Source organism: Mustela erminea, chromosome 4, assembly GCF_009829155.1.
Source record: "Mustela erminea isolate mMusErm1 chromosome 4, mMusErm1.Pri, whole genome shotgun sequence".
In the NCBI taxonomy this organism is placed as follows: domain Eukaryota; kingdom Metazoa; phylum Chordata; class Mammalia; order Carnivora; family Mustelidae; genus Mustela; species Mustela erminea.
This window is the reverse complement of record NC_045617.1, coordinates 147,608,126-147,627,469: the sequence shown is the minus strand read 5'-3', so window position 1 is coordinate 147,627,469 and position 19,344 is coordinate 147,608,126. Positions and strand designations below refer to the sequence as shown.

Genomic DNA, 19,344 nt, shown 5'->3' with positions numbered 1-19,344 from the left:
TTCTTTCTTTTGCTGTTAGGGTAGGTCCTCCCATTTTGCTAATTCTGTGAATAATGAAACTTTGGGGGTGGTTGACTGTGCCTTTAACCATTACCCTGTCCTGCGCGTGTACCCCTGGACTTTGTTAGCTGGGAAGCTGAGCACGGGGGCTGGGTGTGGCTCCCTGAGGGGAGGAGATGGTGAAAGGAACATACTCTTTCTCGATGGCCATTCATAGGCCGTGCTGCGGACAGAGGAGATTTGTATTTGAATTTTTTTTAAAGTTAGTGATTTATATTCAGCATATACCTGATCTAATATCTCATTCAGCAGAACATCATTTTCTAGCTATTCCGGTACAATCCAATCTTACAAAACAACTAAATAACATAGACTCTGCACCTCACTGGCTAATACCCTGAGCTTACAAAAGGGATTTCAAGACACTAGTTTATTGTTAAGTTCCTGCAGATCTCCTGCTTCTTAGTGCTCAGAAAATGGAATTATCGTCACCAAAATGGAAGTGGTGTTCATCTTTGTTTTTAAGAAGGGCATGTCACCAAATAGATTTCTGGGTGCAGTGCAAAAAAAAAAACAACCTTGATTTTTGAAATTCATTGTTACCATTGGTCTTACAGGCGAATCATGAAAAAAGTCTCCATGGAGCCATCTGAGCGACTGGCCAGTCTCCAGGCTCTGTGGGACAGCCAGACCGTGGCCGAGCAGGGCCCCTGTGGTGAGCACGCATTTTAAAACCAAATTACAACTGGCTGCGTGGATGTCCTCCTGCCAGGAAGTTACGTCTATTCCTAGTATCCTCCTGGAAAGGTGCAGTTGGTTTGAAGGTGTAATTAGCACCACACAGACTTTGGATTGGTGGACGAAAGTCCTATATTTAAGGGGTATTGAGTGCTGCTGTGTACTTACTATACAACGGGGAGGGGAGAGTCTTTGCTGTTTCCCCAAACAGAAAGAACAATCGGCATTGTCAACAGCGGCCATATTTAAACTTTTATATCTTAACTTCAGAGAAATCATTTAGCCGAAGACCCATCACATTTCTGTTGTGGGTTTCAGGTGGATTTTCTCAGATGTATGCCTGTGTTTGCGACTGGCTCGGATTTTCATACAGAGAAGAAGTACAATGGGTAAGTGTCTATATGTGCACACACACACACGCCTGGAGAATAAGCCAGTATTTACCAGCTTACTTCTTCTCCCCTGCCCCCCACCCCAATTCATTTTTTTGCTTAAAATCTTCCTCAGGTTCCTTGAAAATCTGTCTGTGTCATTGTCTAATTCTCGTTGTGTCCCTCTTCCCGATCCTCTTTGTGGACTGTTTACATGATTGAATTCTATTTCAAATAGGATGTGGATACAATTTATCTGACGCAAGACACCAGGGAATTGAATTTGCAAGACTTCAGTCATCTTGACCACAGGTAAGCTACTTTTGTCTTTTACAACTATAATTGTGCCCCCAAAGCTGTATTTCTCTGCTGGTGCTTACGGACATACGTGATCTCCAGAAAATCCTGCTACAAGGGAAGTCAGGAGACTCTAAGCATCTCTGAATCCTGCCTTTCAAGAGATAGTTTCAACTGTGTGCATTTGGGGCTGATGTGCATGTGCTTACCTCAAATCCAGAGTTTGTAGTTAGAAACATAATTCTTGAGTTCTTGTACCAGACCACGGAAGCCCGTTTCATCATCTGCCCTGTATATATGATACAGTATTATTTTGCCTGATTGCCCTGAGAACATTTTTCTAGGAGGAAGTTTTATGCGGAAATCATAAGAGATGACTTTTTGTTTATAATTTCTTTAGGAATTGGGGATTGCTTGGGTACATACGTGCATAGATTGGTGGAAATCCATTTCGCCGGTATCTGCTTTGTGAAAACGACAGTACAACTGTGAATCCTGTTACATGTTATTTGAGGGACCTGTAGGTTTGAAGATCTTGACTTGCGTATACTTAGGGCTGGGGTTCGAGTGGCCAGGCCCCAGAGAAGCAGCTTCATTCAGTCCGTCCCAGTGCTTTCTCCCTGACAGGGCTGAGTGGTGACCCAGTGCCTTTGCTGGTGCTTTATCCTGGGTTTCCCCATCTCCTACACTCTGGATATCCTGTTCCTAATTTTAAGTGGCAGGTATCAGTCCTACCCCAGTGAGCCTCCGCCTGGGAAATCTTCCATCCCTGTTTGGATTTGAGAGAGAGAGAGAGAGAATCCTGGGAATCCGGCTGTCCCTTTTGTGCTGGGCGGACAGTCGGGGTTGCAGACCTCATTGTTGTTCCTTCTTAACCACCAGCATCTTACCCCGGAAAATGCCATTTCAGGGTATTTCTCCACCTCTGGCAGGGAAATCCAGCACCAACAGGGCGAACCCCCAAGAGCTGAAGCCAGCTGAACTGAGCAGAGAGCACGTATGCCAGCTAGATGGGGCTCGTGTCTGCGCGGTGGGTGTACGGAGGGCGGAGAGGCAAGGTCCGCTTGGTCTGTAGTTGAGGCCAACGCCAGGTGCCCACCGCCCCTGCTCCTCAGGCTTGGCTCTGCTCCCTTTCCGTGGAGCAGGCAGCTTCTTTCCTGCTCAGAGCTGCTCTCTCTTTCCTGCAGACGAGGGAATGTCCTGCTCCCGTTCAGGCTTGACTGTTTCCTGGGTAGCACGTGAAAAAGTGAACTGAGAAGGAAGAAGGGAAAATATTTGCTCTGCCAGCTTTTCTACAATAAAAACAGAAAGTGGAACGTAGAATAAGAGGACTGAGTAGGCTTGCCTTATCAGAGCTCAGTGGTTTTGGCCCCGGGATCCCTTTACTGTTCTTGAAAACAGTTGAATTTCTGTTCATGTGGGTCTATCTTTTGGTACTGATCATCCTAGAAGTTAAAACTAAAATTAAAAACATTGATTAATTCCTTGAAAAATGCTCATAAGCCTTTTACATGTTGCCATCAGTACCAGTTTTACAAAAAATAACTATTGTCCAAGACAAAAAATGAGTCAGCGGCGAGAATGCATCTGTTTACCTCTCTGCTGCTAGCTTTAACTCCTGACCTCTTAGAAGACCGCTGCGCTCTGCTGTGGTTCGTGGCACAGAGTGAAACACACAAAGAAAATGCCGACTTAAGCAGACACGTAGTTACCAAAGGGAGTGTTCTGAATCACCTTTTCACTTAGCTGGGGCTAGTCTTCTGTCGTTTGCCACAACGCAGGAAGAGGTGGTTTTCTGACGGTCAGAGGTAGGATGGAATCGGAAGCCATTCAGTGAACATTTTTGATTTCGTGACATTAAAACGCATCTGGTCCTTCTGGTACTTTGATGGGTCTTACCCTTAGATGACTGCGTAGCATCCTGCATTGGTCATTTAGAAAATACTGGTTCGCGGAGTTATGCCTGGCATCCGGATGTTCTCTTGTTGTACAATAGGGAGGAAAGAAAACCTCTGTCAGCACCGCCGAGCTTATCCACGAAGTCTGCAAGTGTGGCACGGCTGTCAGGCTCACCGTGGCAGATAAAGGTTTCCCCCAATTCAGATTTTTTTCTTTAAAGATACAATTTCACCATTCTATAAAATTGACTAAGTGCTGTCAGGTGATTTCCTTGACGCGACCGCTAACTTTTCACGCCTTAGAGAAAATACCTGCCAAATCCCAAGTCTCCATAACTGTGTTATGTCATTTTGTGTGTGTGTGTGTGTGTGTGTGTGTGTGTGTGTTCATGAAAAAAGGGAGCTAGTGCTGCTTCTGACTCTATCCCGGGAACACCTCACTTGACACAGTGATCCCCTTTGGTGCGTAGAGGAAGCATTTTGGGCATACTTCTGTTTTGTCCTACAGGCTTGTCGTCAAGGGCCGAGATTTAATAAAATCAGTACCTTTTACTCCCCCAGAAAGGGCTTTCTTAAATGAAACTGGCACGTAGTTAAAGCAGCCGGGTGTGTGGTGACGGAGAATATAGTAACCACATCCTGGCTTGGCACTGCTGAGGCACGAGCCGCTTCCTCCTGTCCCTTCTCTACCTGCCATGTAGACGTCTCCATGGTGTGAGGGACAATTTCTTTTCGTGTTACTATGAAAATACTTCTGAACTTGTGAAGCCCCCGAAGGCATCTCAGGGTTTCCATGGGGTCCGTGGACCACAGTTGGAGTAAGCACGCTGTGTGGGGCAGCTTGAGGTGTTTCTCCAGCTTTCTTTGTTCCCCCCTTAATGACTTTCACACCATTCATAGGTTCTGCATAGCGGCAGGGCTGAATTTTCCAGCTTACCCACTGTACTTAATCTGGTGACTCATCTGTCACCCGGGGGAAACTGTATCTAGGGACGCTACTGATAAATACAGTTACTTGACATATGCAGAACTGTGCACAATCCTACCCGCAAGTGAGAAGCCTTGTCAAAATATAGAGTCTTCCTGCAGATCTTTCCTCATTTCTTACCTGGAGGATTTTCAGTTTCCCAGTAAACACCGCATTCGTAAATCATCCACTTTGTTTACCTGATTAAGGGCTGGATGGCTGTTTCTCATTACTGAGACTTCAGATGAGAAGGTGGGACACTTTTTCTGTGAAGGACCAGGTAGTAAATATTGTAGGCTTTATGGGGCCGATGGTCACTGTTGCAAATGCACAGCTGCTGCAGTAGACCGGAAGCAGCTCCAGGCAGTACGTGACTGAGTGTGATTGTGTTCCAATAAAACTTCATTTACAAAAATACATGCCGTGGGCTGTGGTTAGCTGACGCCTGGTCCACATCAGCGGCCTCTCATGGGGGTTGTATATACCCAAAGAGAAATGCAAGATGAGCTACAAAAGAAATAGAAAAATAATGAACTACTATTTATGTTCATTGTTGACTCATTTTAAAATTTCTTATCTTTGTTTTATAATTATATTAATGCATATAAATATATATTAATTATGAAAAATTAGGGCATTCTCAGAATTTTTCTTTTTTTAAATTTATTTGTTTATTTATTTATTTGCAGTGGGCTAAATAACAGGCGTCACTGCTCTAGATGTCCTCTTTCCTACTCATGTCTGAATACTTTGGCTTTTTTCAGAACTGTCTTTCTCCCCTCTTTCTTGAGAATGTAATTTGTCCCCACGATTCTTTTTTTTTTTTTTTTAAAGATTTTATTTATTTATTTGACAGAGAGAGATTATAAGTAGGCAGAGAGGCAGGCAGAGAGAGAGGAGGAAGCAGGTTCCCCGCTGAGCAGAGAGCCCGATGCGGGACTCGATCCCAGGACCCTGAGATCATGACCTGAGCCGAAGGCAGCGGCTTAACCCACTGAGCCACCCAGGCGCCCCTGTCCCCATGATTCTTACTATTAAAATAGATACTGGCTTTTATATAAAGAGATGACTGTCCTTCCTGTTAGGTGGCCCCTGTTAATAGTATTTTGCCCAATCAAGTTGCAACAAAGTATATTGGATGAACATTTCTGTTTAGAAGCCTGAGCTTGCTTACCCAAGAAGGAGATATCTGCACTTGCCTGGCAGCAGTTGGGAAGGATTCACAGTGGTACAGTCTGCATGTGATATGGGTCATTTTCTGAATTTGAGAGGTTTTACAAGAACGTTTGTGACTTTCTCATTTGCCTGTGAATCAGGGAGAAGAGAATAGAGGAATTAGGCAAATTGGAGGTGCTAGAGGAGAGATTAGGCAGGCCACATGTTGACCTGGAGCCTGTGAGCAAACAGGGGCCATGCTTCTCCTACACATTGATGGGTTTTCCCCCAGTGGCAGCTGGCCCCGTGTATTTCTAAGTGAACATAATTTCCAGTTGGCCGTTATTCCAAGCTTTATCTTTTCATGCCATTCTCTCTTGTATTTACTCATCACAGTTAGAAACATCCCTTGTTAAGAGTCCCCGAAACCATTAGTGATCCTGGAAGGGAAGTTCCGTGAAGGCTGGGCTGTGTCTGTCCCATTCCTGCTGTGAGGCTCTTGGGTCAAACCAGTGGCTCAGGATTTCCAAGGGATATTGAGCTGCTCTGGGGGAGCAGATCATTAACCTGGGAGGTCAAGGGGATATTTATTTTTTAAGGTTTTGTTTTATTTTTTTAAAGATCTTGTTTTATTTTAAGATTTTGTTTTAAAGATTTCGTTTATTTATTTGACAGAGAGCAAACATGAGTGACGGGGTGGTAGGGGAGAGGGAGAAGGAGAAGCAGACTCCCCGCTGAGCAGGGAGCCTGGGGGGGGGCTTGATCCCTGTTCCTGTATCATCAGCCCCCATCATAAAGTCTTTAGGGCCCTGCCTAGGAGCTTCAAGGGAAATTTATAAGCAACTTGAATGCTGTGCTCGATGACTAACTGAAACGCTGTATCGCAACTGAGTGTAGGACCAGATGCCCTGTTGTTGCTGGAGAAGCATTCAGGGGTCAAGACGACCATGGGTTTGTTAGGTCCATCCAAATCCTCCCTGGAGAAGAATAGCACTTAGGTAATACTTGTGAGAATGCCTACTCACTTGTTACTTCCAGCTTCTAAAATTTTATTGAAGTATATTCTCAAAATGTATTCTGGTTTTGCTATCATTGGTGGGTCATAAAGAGGCCTCGTTTGAAAAAGACTTTGTTGTGCATTTCTCGTGGGATTGCCCAAAGACCCGTGAGCTGACATGTTCAAAGTGTAACTAGACTGTAGTTCAGAGTGGTGGGGACTGACGGGGTATAGAGGAGGTGGTCCCGAGTTGAAGAGAAAATATAGCTTTAACTACATTGATTCTTCTTGTGCCCAGGAGATTTTCAAGAGGAACTAATCTCATCAGTCCTCTGAAGACGCAAAGATGCGCATCATTGAATTTACACTTGGCTTCTGAGAGCCCAGCCAGCAGCTCATTCCCTTCAGACTCATGTTTTCATATTTCTTCCTCATCAAAGTGACATTCTCGAGCCTGACACTTTCAGGAGAAGAGTGTTGAGTGTGGGTTAATGTTTGTCAAGGTTGTCCCCAGGGCACTGGTATAATTCTTTCCTCATCTGGGCTCTGTCTCTTTATTTCCACTCTCATTTTGAAGGGGAATAAATGCAGTTCGGAGTGTGAATTCAGGTGTGAATAGCACGGGCTTCTGTTTTCTGTCCCAAAATGTCTGAACTGTTATGTCCACAGCGGTTTTCAGTCAGGGTTGGATGGACTCTGATGTACAAGTTGATGATATGTTGGAGAACATGAAAAAAAAAATAGTAGAACTTCTTTTTCTTTTTCTTTCTCTTTTTTTCTTTTTCCAAGATTTTATTTATTTGAGAGAAGGAACAAGAGAAAGAGCACAAGCACGGGGAGGGGCAGGTGGAGAGAGAGAAGCAGGTTCGCTGCTGAGCTGGGAGCCTGACGTGGGACTCTTGATCCCAGGACCCTGGGATCACATGACCTGAGCTGAAGGCAGAGGCTTAATTGACTGACTCTCCCTGCCCCCCCACCGGAACCTTTAATAGAACTTGTTTTATTTATTTTATATCCATTTTGTGTGTGTGTGTGTGTGTGTGTGTGTTTTATACCAAATGTCATGTATTGGGACAGTGGCACGTACACATAATTTATAGATAAACACAGATTTGGGGGAGGTTTGTGCTCAAAATATTTTTCAATTAAGAGTGAATGATCTAAAACTCGAGCGATCATCCGTTTAGGATTCTGGTCACATCCTCATCCGTGAAGTATTCAGATTGTCACGTATCTTACACGGTTGGCGACTGAGTGGTCCAGCCAACCATTTAATAGTAGACGGGACACACCTCTATATTAATTAGAATAGCAGGAAGGAGTAGCTACTCTATGACATTTGAAACTTCTTAAAACCCTCCAACTTCCATTTTAAAACTGGATATGAAGGAGAAAAATCTAAGTTATCCCTGGAAAGACTCTCAAGTGAATATGTCGGGAAGATACCCTGCGGTTCGGGGTCTTACCGTCCTTCCCACGAGAGCACACATTCCGTGTACACGCAGGAGGCGTGCAGAGTAGCAAGACCTCATTCTAGCGAGAAACAACCCTCCTTTGAGCCTCTGAAATTTTGTGAGATTTATTAGGGGGAAATCTTTACTCCAGTGGAGTGTGGATATACGACAGAAAATTACCATGCCGTTCACGGGATGAGTGCCCTTTTCCTACATGTGGATTGGGGGGCTTGCCAGACATCCTTCACATCTGTCAATCGTTTTTATTCTTTACCGCCCTTGTGGACTATTTCACACTGTCTCTCTCTTTTTTTTTTTTTTTTTTAAAGATTTTATTTATTTATTTGACGGAGAGAGAGAGGTCACAAGTAGGCAGAGAGGCAGGCAGAGAGAGAGGGGGAAGCAGGCTCCCTGCTGAGCAGAGAGCCCGATGCGGGGTTCGATCCCAGGACACTGGGATCATGACCTGAGCCGAAGGCAGAGGCTTAACCCACTGAGCCACCCAGGCGCCCCTCACACTGTCTCTTTTAAACATCCCATTGTTTTTGGAGTTTCAGAGAGGAGGAGGCAGGCAGGTACAAGTGAGTATGGAGGGAAATTTGGCCCCAGAATAATAACTGGAAACATTAAATTCTCAAGAAGTCCTGAAGATCAGAAGGATGAGGCTTGACAACTGCTAATTCAACAGGTTATCCAGAATCTACACTAGCAAGGAATTGGCCAAGTGACTTAGACCCTCAGTCACTTGCCAACCTCTTTGTTTTTGCAAATTAACTTTTGAAAATTAGCCCCCAAGTATTAGCAGTTTATGTCTGATGTCCTGAACAAGAGCACTGTCAGTATTTCAGAAATCACTCTGGGATAATCTTCATATTGACTTTCCAAATACGAACAAAGTGAGTGGTTGAATGTGATGGAAAAGGTTTGGAGACTTTGATCTTAAAATCCTATGTCTGTACCGCCGTGGATTCCCTGGAGAGGAAGGAGGTTGAAGATTCTCGGGGACGCGGGAGGCAGGAGGCCCTGTGAGATGGTAGCAGCATGGTTAGGATGGTGGGTTGGTGAGCTGGAAACCCAGGCAGTGGGTCTGAGACCTGGCTCTGTCCAGAGTAGCACTATAGGATCAGGGAGTTCTCGAACTTCTCTATGTCCTGCGGGTTTACATCTGTGAAATAATGTGAGTCATGGTCCCTCCCTCTTAGAGTTATTGTGAAGACTCTGGATTAATAAATCTAAAACATTGTGTGCTGGTACATAAAAATGTTTTAAATAAATGCTTGCTATTTTTTTTAAAAAAAACTTATTTAAGAGAGAGAGAGTATGAGTAGGGGGAGGGGCAGAGAGAGAGAGAATCTCAAGCAGACAACTCCCCCCGACCCCTACCCCACCCCCCGGCTGAGCACAGACACAGGGCTGGATCCCAGGACCCTGAGATCACAACCCGAGCCAAAATCAGCAGTCAGATGCTTAACCAACTGAGCCACCCTGGTGCCCCTCCCCCCTTGCTACTTTTATATCCTAAAAGACTTGCCTGCTTTTAAAATGAATAGTGTTATAAAGTGGCCAATTTTCTTAATTAAAAGGAAAAGAGTTAGAGACGCAAAATCCCTACATGACAGAAAGTTTTCATTTCCAGGGGCTAGTTCATGATCTGTTTTGTGATGCTGCTTTTATCTTGTCAGCTTTGTGACAACATTTTCTTCTGGAAAGGTACAAGTGGAAAACTTGGTTCTTTTGAGTTTTAAGGGAAGGTTTAGATCACTCACCATTGCCAACTGAAATGAGAGATAAGGATCTCAGCTTGTATGACAAACCCCAACCTGTGGCTAAATTAACAACCACAACCAGAAGAACAACTCTGTGTATAATACATTTATATCAGGAATAAGGTTAGGGAATATTAAACGAGTCCTCTCCTTTGACCCAGTATCAGAAAAGATTTTGCCCTGGGGCTCTGAAGGGTATTAACACTGGATCTTCTCAGGGTTTGGAGTCTCAGAGCGGTTTTGCTGCCATTTTAAGGAAATGGTAGAAGTAGCCTATGGAAATGGCAAGAAAAATACTATGTTGCCAGGACTCAGGAGAAGGTTCCCTGAACTGTAGCTCTTCAAGAATGACTTGACTCTTAAGATCAAAAGTCAAGTGATAGTTAAGAGTCTCTTAGGAGATCAAAGCAAGACACAGTGGGATACACAGGGCCACAGACTGATGGTAGAAAGCTGTTACCCGGGGCGCCTGGGTGGCTCAGTGGGTTAAAGCCTCTGCCTTTGGCTCAAGTCATGATTCCAGGATCCTGGGATCAAGCCCTGCATGGGGACGGGGAGCCTGCTTCCGTTCCTCTCTCTCTGCCTGCCTCTCTGCCTACCTGTGATCACTGTCTGTCAAATAAATAAATAAAATCTTTTAAAAAAATAAAAATAAAGAAAGAAAGAAAGCTGTTACCCTGCAAAAATCCGTCAAGATGACAAGTGTTGGTGTTTGGAACCCTTTCTGTATTATGTAATATAATGCCAGCCGTGCTTGGTGAAAACCCGAGAAAGGGCTGGTTCTGATCAGCCCAGACCCCACCAGGGAAATGCAGGGAGCGCTTTGCCTGGAGCTGGTGTTGGCACAGCCGTGGGAGGCCCACGTGAATGCCAGATTGGTTTTTATCTTTGGTTTGCTTCTTTGCTCACTTACTACTGTGTTCTAAGAAAGCCATCAGGAAAAGGAACTCTCAGGAATCAAATTACTGACATGCAGTCTTGAGTTTTTTTCTGTTGGGGTGAGATGCACTGGTTTTGATCATGGTTGGTGATTGTTATGTTTAGACCAAGACTGCTGGAACCTTGGCCTCTGTGTCGTGGCTGTCCTGGGGGCTTGGACGGTCCGAGAGGAACAGATTCGAGGAATCCCGGATGTCCCTGGGATCAGACCTTGGCTTTTCTCTGAGTGTTTGCCGGAGTGCTTTCTGGATGCTCACTTCTTAGACACAAAGCTCCCCGTTCTTGGCACAGCCCAGCCGGCGTGAGAGGTTTCAGACCTGAGAACCCATGTTTTACCAGCTGTTGCATGCCACTGTAGCTCGTTTACTTTGGTTTCTGTTTTGTATTCCAACGTGGGAATGCACCACAGTTTATCCTTTCTGTGGCGGATTGGATGTTTGGGTCAGTTTCGTGACTGTTCTGAGCAATGCTTATAAGGCCATTCTTGAGCTGTCAGTGGAGAGAAGGACATGCAGTCGTGTACCAGAATGCACATAGTGGTAAGCCAGCCACGCTCTCCACCAGTTAGCTCAAGAGATAGGCTCTGGCCTCTCCTAAGAAGACTGGCAAGGGTCCGTTTTCCTTTGCGATTTCCCCTGCACTCCTGGTTGTAGTAATTATTCTAACAGTCCTTGTGTTCTGTAGGGTTTTGTCATAAAAGCATGCATGTTTCCATTGGGGTGGTGGTAACTCTTTAATGAGTTTAGGAAGAATTACTTCTTTTTGCCTTGGCCCCAGGTCCAGCCTCGCTTTGGAGGATGGAAGCTTTCCTTGCTCTGATACAGTCTACTTACTTGGCTGAAATTATTCAACTCCTGAAACATTTCTCTGCTTCAGAGCTTTTTATGGGCACCCTGTCTACAGTCCCATTCCTAGTGCAGCTTTCCAGCCTGGTTTCTGGACCTTCCAGTGTTCTGCTTATCTCCTGCTGGATGCAAACCACTCCAGCCTAAAGGGCCTACAGCACAAGCTGTCACTTTCACTCACCTGTCACAGTTCCAGGTTTGATGGGGCTCTGCCAGGAGGTTTTTGCCTTGGGGCTCTTCTCAGCTGTGAGAGTCAGACAGGGGCCAGGTCCAGAGCCATCAAAAGGCTTCCTCAGCCACACACCCGGTGGCTGATGCTAGCTGTCTGCTGACTCCCTTCCCCATGGCCTTCCCACGTGGCTAGACATTCTCAGGGTGAGGCAGCTGGATGCTGTGGCTGAGCATGTCGAGGGACGGAGCTGAGCAGAAGCCATTTTATTGCCTTTTCTATCCTCACCCTGGGAGTCCCACTGCATCAGAGGAAGACATCCATGTGGTTGCCAGGGGCTGACGATATGCACTACAGCCAGTAGAGACCATGATGTGTACGTTTTGTGTAAGGACAAGTTTCCGTTTCTCTTGGTTGAGTACATAGGGTCGAGACCACCAGGTCTTACGGTAAGTGTGTGTTAAGTGTAGGCACCTTCAGACTGTGTTCTACCCCGACTGTGCTGTTTGCATTTCCGTCAGCAGTGTATGAGGGTTTCAGTTGCTTGGCATCCTTGCCAGCCCTTGTTTTTTTGTTTTTTTGTTTTGTTTTGTTTTGTTTTTAAATTTTAGCAATTCAGTAAGTTTGTAGTGGTATCTCCTTTTGGCTATAAACTGCTAATGGCTAATAATTTCAAACATTTTTTTTTTAAGATCTTTTTTTTTTTTTTAAGATTTATTTATTTGAGAGAGAGAGAGAGAGAGAGCACAGGGGGTGAGGGAGAAGCAGGCTCCCTGCTGAGCAGAGAGCCCGGCGCAGGGCTCAATCCCAGGACCCCAGGACCATGACCTGAGCCAAAGGCAGACGCTGAACCGACTGAGCCCCCCAGGTCCCTCAAACATCTTCTTGTATACTTCTTTCCCATTGATACATCTTCTCTGATGAGCTATCTTGTTTAGATCTTTTGCCTCTTTTTAAAAATTGGGTTGTTTTTTATTACTGACCTCCAAGAGTTCTTTATGCATTCTGATACCAAGTCCTTTGTCAGAAGTGTGACTGGTCAGCATTTACGCCCAGCCTGGGGCTTGTCCTTCCCTTCTCTTAACAGATCTTGGGCAGAGCAAAGATGCTTGGTTTTGGTGAAATCGGATTTATCCATTTTTCCCTTTTATGGATCATGCTCTTGGCATCCCATCTAAAAACTCTTCGACTAAAGCCATTCCTTGCCCTGTTGACCATTTTTTTCTAGATTCTCTACTTTAGCTGGGGAGCTGGCTCTGGCTTTTCAGGGTTTTTGCTATTTGTATGGAGAGACGCTGCTGTCCCATGCCCCATGTCAGTGCAAAGCCTGGGTCTGTTAATGCTTTGCTCTCCACTTCTTGCAAATGACTTCATTATGACCAAAGCCAGCTGTACTCCAAGTCAGGTGACAGACTGGAACACATCATGAAGAGGTTCTGAAGTGTAGTCGCTACTTGACATTAAGTCATCGGAAGGAGAGAAGCTGAGAATGCTTTGCCCCAGTTCTTGAAAGGAGCAGCACAGGGGAACTCTCTTGAACTGAGCATGTGAGAAGCTGGCATCTGCCCCCAGAGAAGCCACAGACTGTCACCAGCTCCCAGGGAGAGCGACAGGAGTTTGCTCTTGCACCTGGTCAGGGGGCTGGGGGAACAGTGAAGGGAGGGAAGAGCGTGAAACCCCCGTGGCAAGAGTTGCTGTTCATGGTTCTAAATCTAAAATCTAAAACTTAGGCAAAATTAATAAAGAGGCCATTCGATAGGACAGGTGGCCTATGGAACAACGTGACTGAGACCGGTAATTCCTTTGTGTGTGTTGTTTTTCTCGCCTAGTCTGGGGGACTCCTTTCTCTCTCTCTATCTATCTATCTATTTAAGATTTTATGTATTTAGTTGACAGAGAGAGAGCACAAGTTGGGGGAGCAGCAGAGGGAGAGGGAGAAGCAGACTTGCCACTGAGCAGAGAGCCCAATGTGGGACTTGATCCCAGAACTCTGGGATCATGACCTGAACCGAAGGCAGATGCCTGACCGACTGAGCCACCCAGGCACCCCTCCTTTCTCCTTTTTAAAGCATGTCTGATGAAGCTGTGTAACGTGCCCGCCACGGGGCCTGGTACCCAGAAGCTCTGAAACAATGTGGATTTCCTGTCTCTTTCGACCTTCTGCCTTCCTTTTCTATTCCAGTAACAATTTGAGTATTTGCTGCATGTCATGCTGTGTGGGTGAAACTGATTGTGATCTCACCGAAGCCAGAAATCTGAAATAGAGTGGGTTTTCAAAGAGCTTACAGCCTGGGATGGGGGTGGAGACATAGATGTTCAGTACAAACCATAATCCAAGGCAGAGTAAAATCAATGCTAAACAGAGATGCAAGCAGGGGTGCTGGCTGGGGTGACCCAGGGGACACGGAGCGGAGAGGAAGAGTGATGTGCGGATCGTGGGGTGCTCGGATTCTCATAGGCAAACTCGGATTCTCTGATTGTGCCATCGTTTGGTATCTGTGATGCATAGTAAACGGTCTGCTTTTGGGCTGGAGCATGCGTGGGGGGCATGTCGCAGGGAGATCAGGCCGGAAAATGGAGTGCAGACAGGGCTCTGATGCAAGTAGCCGGCGTCCGTAGCTGAAGGGTGTGTGTGAAGCATAAGATGAAAATACACCTGGGCTAGCTCCTGTGTGTGTGCAGTACAAGGAACTGCAAGAAAGTACCAAAGGGTTATAGGATGCTCGCTAAGCACTGGGAGTCCATTCAGGGTCACTTACTATCTGCAAGGCCAGACGGTGTCCTTGCTTGGAGTATAAACTCCTCAACTGGAGAATATAGTGGTGGGACAATGGGACAGTGGGACAATGATCTGCCCTCATACTCGCAAGTCCAAGTGTAGCCTTTGACCCCCCCCAACGTAAGTACTCATAGCCTCGTGTTGACCAGAAGCCTTACCGATAACATGAACGCATAACAAACATTTTGTATATTATATGTATTATGTACTGTAATTCTCAGTAATAAAGCAAGCTAGAGGAAGAAGTGTCATCAAGGAAATCCTAAGGAAGAGAAAATACATTTAGAGTACTGTACATTTTTATTAAAAAAAAAAAAAAAAAGCCATGCAGTTCAAACCCGTATTGTTCGAGAGTGAACTGTATAGGACATTTCTGCTGGTTAAAGAAATCTGACTCATTCATGTAGAAGGAGCAGTACAGTCTTTCCTAGAGCAAGGAGTTCTCTGAGGAAACACTGCTACCCCTCTTGTCCTTTGGATATAGACATCAGGGGCCCTAGAGGGGCTTTTAGGAATTCTGCTTACATCAGACTGAAGATCTGTCCCAGAGATCTGTGGGTGAAGTAGTTTCGGGGGGATGTCATGTTTGTACTAACAGGAGCTAACAAGTGAACTTGGGTGCCGGGGGTTGAACATGACGTGTCAGTAAGGCTCCAGTACGAGGGCCTCCAATGGATGTTGTTATTTCTGCTTCTAGGGACCTGATACCCATCGTTGCTGCTCTGGAATACAATCAGTGGTTCACGAAGCTATCTTCCAAGGATCTGAAACTGGTAAGTAAGTGAAGATGTTGCAGATGTTGCTTACTTCTGCTGAGTTTCCAAAGCCCGATAATTATCATAAAGACATTTGTTTTTCTACTGATCTGGCGAGCTGCATACATGCTTTTTTCTCGAGGAGGTATTTTCCTGTAAATGATCTGCATACCATTTCACCAAGTTGGTAATGTGAGATGCCTCGGAGAAGTACTTCCTCCTGTTTTCAGCTGCCTCCGGCAATTTTAGATAATGAACCGAGAGACCCAGTTCCCGGAGCCTTCAGTACACGCTCATTCTGTTGGGTAAAACTCTTAAACTTGAGTTTGCACAGCTGCAGGGAGCAGATTTGATGTTTCTATCCTGCATTCCGTCTCCGCCAAGCTTCCCTTCCTAAGAGTTTGGGTAAACGGGATCAGGCAGAGTTTGTGTGCTGGAGTGATGAGAGTTAACATTAATTTTCTAGAGGAGTTTTAGGGCACGTTTGTATGTAAGCAAAAGGAAATCAGAAGTGAGACGTTAGTTTTCGTAAGGTATGGGGGAGCCAAATTTTCTGTCTGTTTTACTAGTGGAAGTGAGATGCTCTGTTGGGATTTTTTTTGCAAGCCCAAAGCAGCTGTATGGGCAGAACCTTTTCCCTAAGTTAACTTCATCCTATTTCATTTTAGGGCAGGATGTAATCTAGAGGTTGTTTGCTTGGGGACTCTTTGTTCAAGCCTCTGACTTTCAGAGGTCATGGGAACTGGAGGGTTAACGATTTTCATAGTGGAGAGGTAGGATTTTGATGGAGACCGGGATCTGTAGAAAATGGAGGGCTGAGGTTTGCTAGTGGACAGGCTGCTGGGCCTCTGAATTTGCCTGGGGCGTGAGTGGTTTAAAGTAGTATCAGTATAGGCACGGGCTGAGCTCATTTGGGGCTCGCTAAGAGCCGGTGTGGTGTAGGAAAGAGTGCGGGCTTGGAAACAGAAATCTGGGTCTCAGACTCCGGCTCCTGTGACAAGGCTGTAGGACCTTCGTAAGTTACCTGACATCCCAGGACCTCAGATTCCCATTACCGAGAGTCCGTTGGAGCTCGTGTTTCACTCATCTCTGTCCAATGCTTATCAGAATATGTTGGCTTATAATAGCTAGTCCATAAAAATTGGTCTAATAAATGGGTGTCAGATTAGTTTGTTGAATGAATGAATGGACACAGCAATAGAGCTAATTTGCAGGGTATTGGGGGTGAATAAATCATGTGTGTAGAAATGCTAACAGAGTACCTGACATCTTGTAGGCATTTCCTGTTCACTGTTACTCTTACAGCATCACAGACTAGCGGAGAGGCTGAGAAATGAGCAAGTGTGGGGGTGCGAGTTATGGAAACTGTATCCGCCCCACGGGGGGAGGGTCTGTGCTCAGTGAGGATGGAGTGAGGCACGGCTGGGGGCCAGGTAGACTCCCAGGGAACAGGCGGACGCAGTGGTGGGAGGGAGATCCAACAGCAGAAGCCTCAGTCCAGAACACAAGGCATGGGGGCGCTCAGAGGCTTTCCCTCGACGTCCTGGGATGAAAGGAAGCGTCGTGGCACTATTTGAGAGCTGCCCTTACCGCTCTTCCAATAACTGCAATTTAAGCTCCAAAACACTGATTTGTATATTTTTAATATTTGGTATTTTAAAATGAAGAATGGTCTTTGGGATATTGCTCTTCAGTCTTCAAAAACAGTAGCAGTTTTTCGTGTTTTTTCACCCAACATTAAAAAGAGCTGATACTCGCCCCTTTGAAGGTGACGGCAAGATGCAACCTCGGAACCTTTTCTGATACTCAGTTTATGGGTGCGAAAGACAGTAGTACGCCTTCTTTGGACTTTTGAAAACGTGGGGTGGAGTGCAGGACACAAAGGAGTGACTTCCTCTTGAGTACAGGGATTCTCTGGGTTGTTAAGATTGCTCCTAGCTCGGTAAAATCCTCCTGTGCTAAGCTGCCACAAGAAAAATGGGTCGTAGGGGCTTTATGCTGATCTTAGGATGTCCATTAATAGTCACTTTCCTTAATTTAAATAGAAGGGTAGAAGGATCTTTTTTTTTTTTTTTTTTTTTTTTTTTTAAGATACCAAAGTTGTGATGAAGAGTAAGTTTCTGTCTTACATTCTTGACTCATTAACATCACAGTGGATGGGGATCTTGCTTAAGTCTTGACTTTGTAACTTAAGCAAGTTAGCAACCCGTGTGGGGTCTTTCTGCATTTTTTCAAATGGCCTCGTTGGGCCAGTTGCCTTGGTTCCTTTTAGTTATAAAATTCTGTATGCCTTTATTTTGCATTAGTCCGATTGTTGTTGATAGCGATTTCCCTCATTTTTAGAGTATACTTCTGATTTTTTAACTAAAGGCAAGCTCTTGGAGAGCCACTGTATGAACTTACTAAGAATTTTCCCCCTAAATCAGTGACCGTAGTGCAGCACAGGTGGCTGGGGAACACTACTCTAGTGGTCGTATGTTGTTTGCTGTCTAGGTTTGGGGGGAGGTGTATACCTCTTGAAAAATTTCATCATTATAATACTCTTCAGTGTAGAAAACAATTCTTTGCATGTGCTTGGGCACTTAATAAAAAGTAGCAAAATTAACATAGACATGAATGACTTGTTATGCTTTTCCCCTACCAGCATTTTAAAGAAAAGCTGGACATACTTTTTAGACATTTTCTGTAATAAATTTTTATTACAGTAATGATACCTAATAGGGAAATGAAAGCCCTGCTTTGGGAAATTGCTTTTCTGGAAGCTCTGTAAGGTAGCCCTGGAAAGATAATGATATAGCATGGATTGTTTTTGGAAATGAGGATAATCCCTGCAAAAATACTGTCTAAGCAGTGACTTTTTATCATGCCAACACAGAGTAGGATCAGTTCCCCTGGTTGTGTATTGTAAGACAAAGAATCACACTGATAAGGGGGTCACCATTTTGAAAATGAGCACCATCAGCACAATATAAATGGCAGGCATCGGGTCAATTGGAATTAATTTTCCTCTTCCTTCATCAGTCTGTGGGACACATCAGAAACTCCGGGACCCTGTGAAAGCTACATCTAGACTGAATGGAATTGGACAGCACATAAGAATCCCAGGTGTCTTACGTGCTGTGGGACTCGTGTGTTTTCTAAAGGATGTTCACTAGCGAATTTTTGTTACATTTCAGACGGTCCCAATGATGCCTAATCCAGCTGGACATATGTGATCGGATAAATCAAAGAATTGTAATTTTTTGTTGGTACTTTAAGAAAAGAAACTGCTTTGATTATAGTATGCTGTGGTCCTCGGAATTTCCCTCCTGCTTCCCTTCGGTTCCTTCCCTTCTCTTTCCCTTTCTTCTCCCCTTCTGCTTTTACTTCTTTCTTTTCCTTTCTTTTTCCTTCTTTATTCTTTCTTTCTCCTTCCTTTGTTCCCTCCTTCTTCCTTCCTCTTTTTCTTTCCTCCTTTCTGCCTTTCCTTCTCTCTTTCTTGTTTCTTGCTTGCTTGCTTTTTCTCTTTATCAATTTCTCTCTCTTTCCCCTTTCTTCCTTCCTTTCTCTCTCTTTCTCTCTTCCTTCCTCTCTCCCTCCCTTCCTGCTGTGTCATAAAGGATTTAAATAGACCCTACATTGTGATGAGATTTTATTTATTTTTATTTTTAAAGATTTTTTTCTTTCGTTTATTTGAGAGAGAGTGAGAGCAAGAGAGGGCATGAACACAGAGGGAGAGAGAGAGAAGCAGACTGTCCAGTGATCAGGGAGCCTGATGCGGGGCTTGATCCCAGGACCTGGAGATCATGACCTGAGCCGAAGGCAGACGCTTAACTGACTGAGCCACCCAGGCGTCCCTAAAATCACTTTTAAATGTAGAAGTGATTTTAAAATCAGGAGCCACCTTAAGTCAGGTTTGGAATAAGGCAGAAACATAGAACAAATTAAAAAATATTAATATGTAAAATTAAAAAAGAACGTTTACAATTCCGCCACCAGGATACAACTCTGCATTTTTCCTAGCATCCTCAAGAGTTGTGCAACATACAACAGCCATTTCAGTTGTTGTGATCTTTATTTGAAACATTTCATTTTAATTCTGCATTTTCATATGACAGTATATCTTGAGCACTTAAAATATTTTGACAGATACAATGTTACAACTACTTGATTTTAAAAAACATAATGTTTATGAACATGAGAGAGCACTTATTGAATTCTTATTGGGTCGTTTC

General features: G+C 44.7%; 1 protein-coding gene across 1 annotated transcript in view; it reads left to right on the top strand.

Moving 5' to 3' along the window:
• CARMIL1 (capping protein regulator and myosin 1 linker 1) overlaps positions 1-19,344 on the top strand; it is a 300,014-nt gene that overhangs the window by 134,175 nt on the left and 146,495 nt on the right. The window contains exons 6-9 of the mRNA XM_032341268.1: positions 618-715; positions 1,057-1,127; positions 1,348-1,421; positions 15,073-15,148. Coding sequence (XP_032197159.1) covers positions 618-715; positions 1,057-1,127; positions 1,348-1,421; positions 15,073-15,148 — 319 coding nt within the window. The remainder of the gene's footprint in view (positions 1-617; positions 716-1,056; positions 1,128-1,347; positions 1,422-15,072; positions 15,149-19,344) is intronic.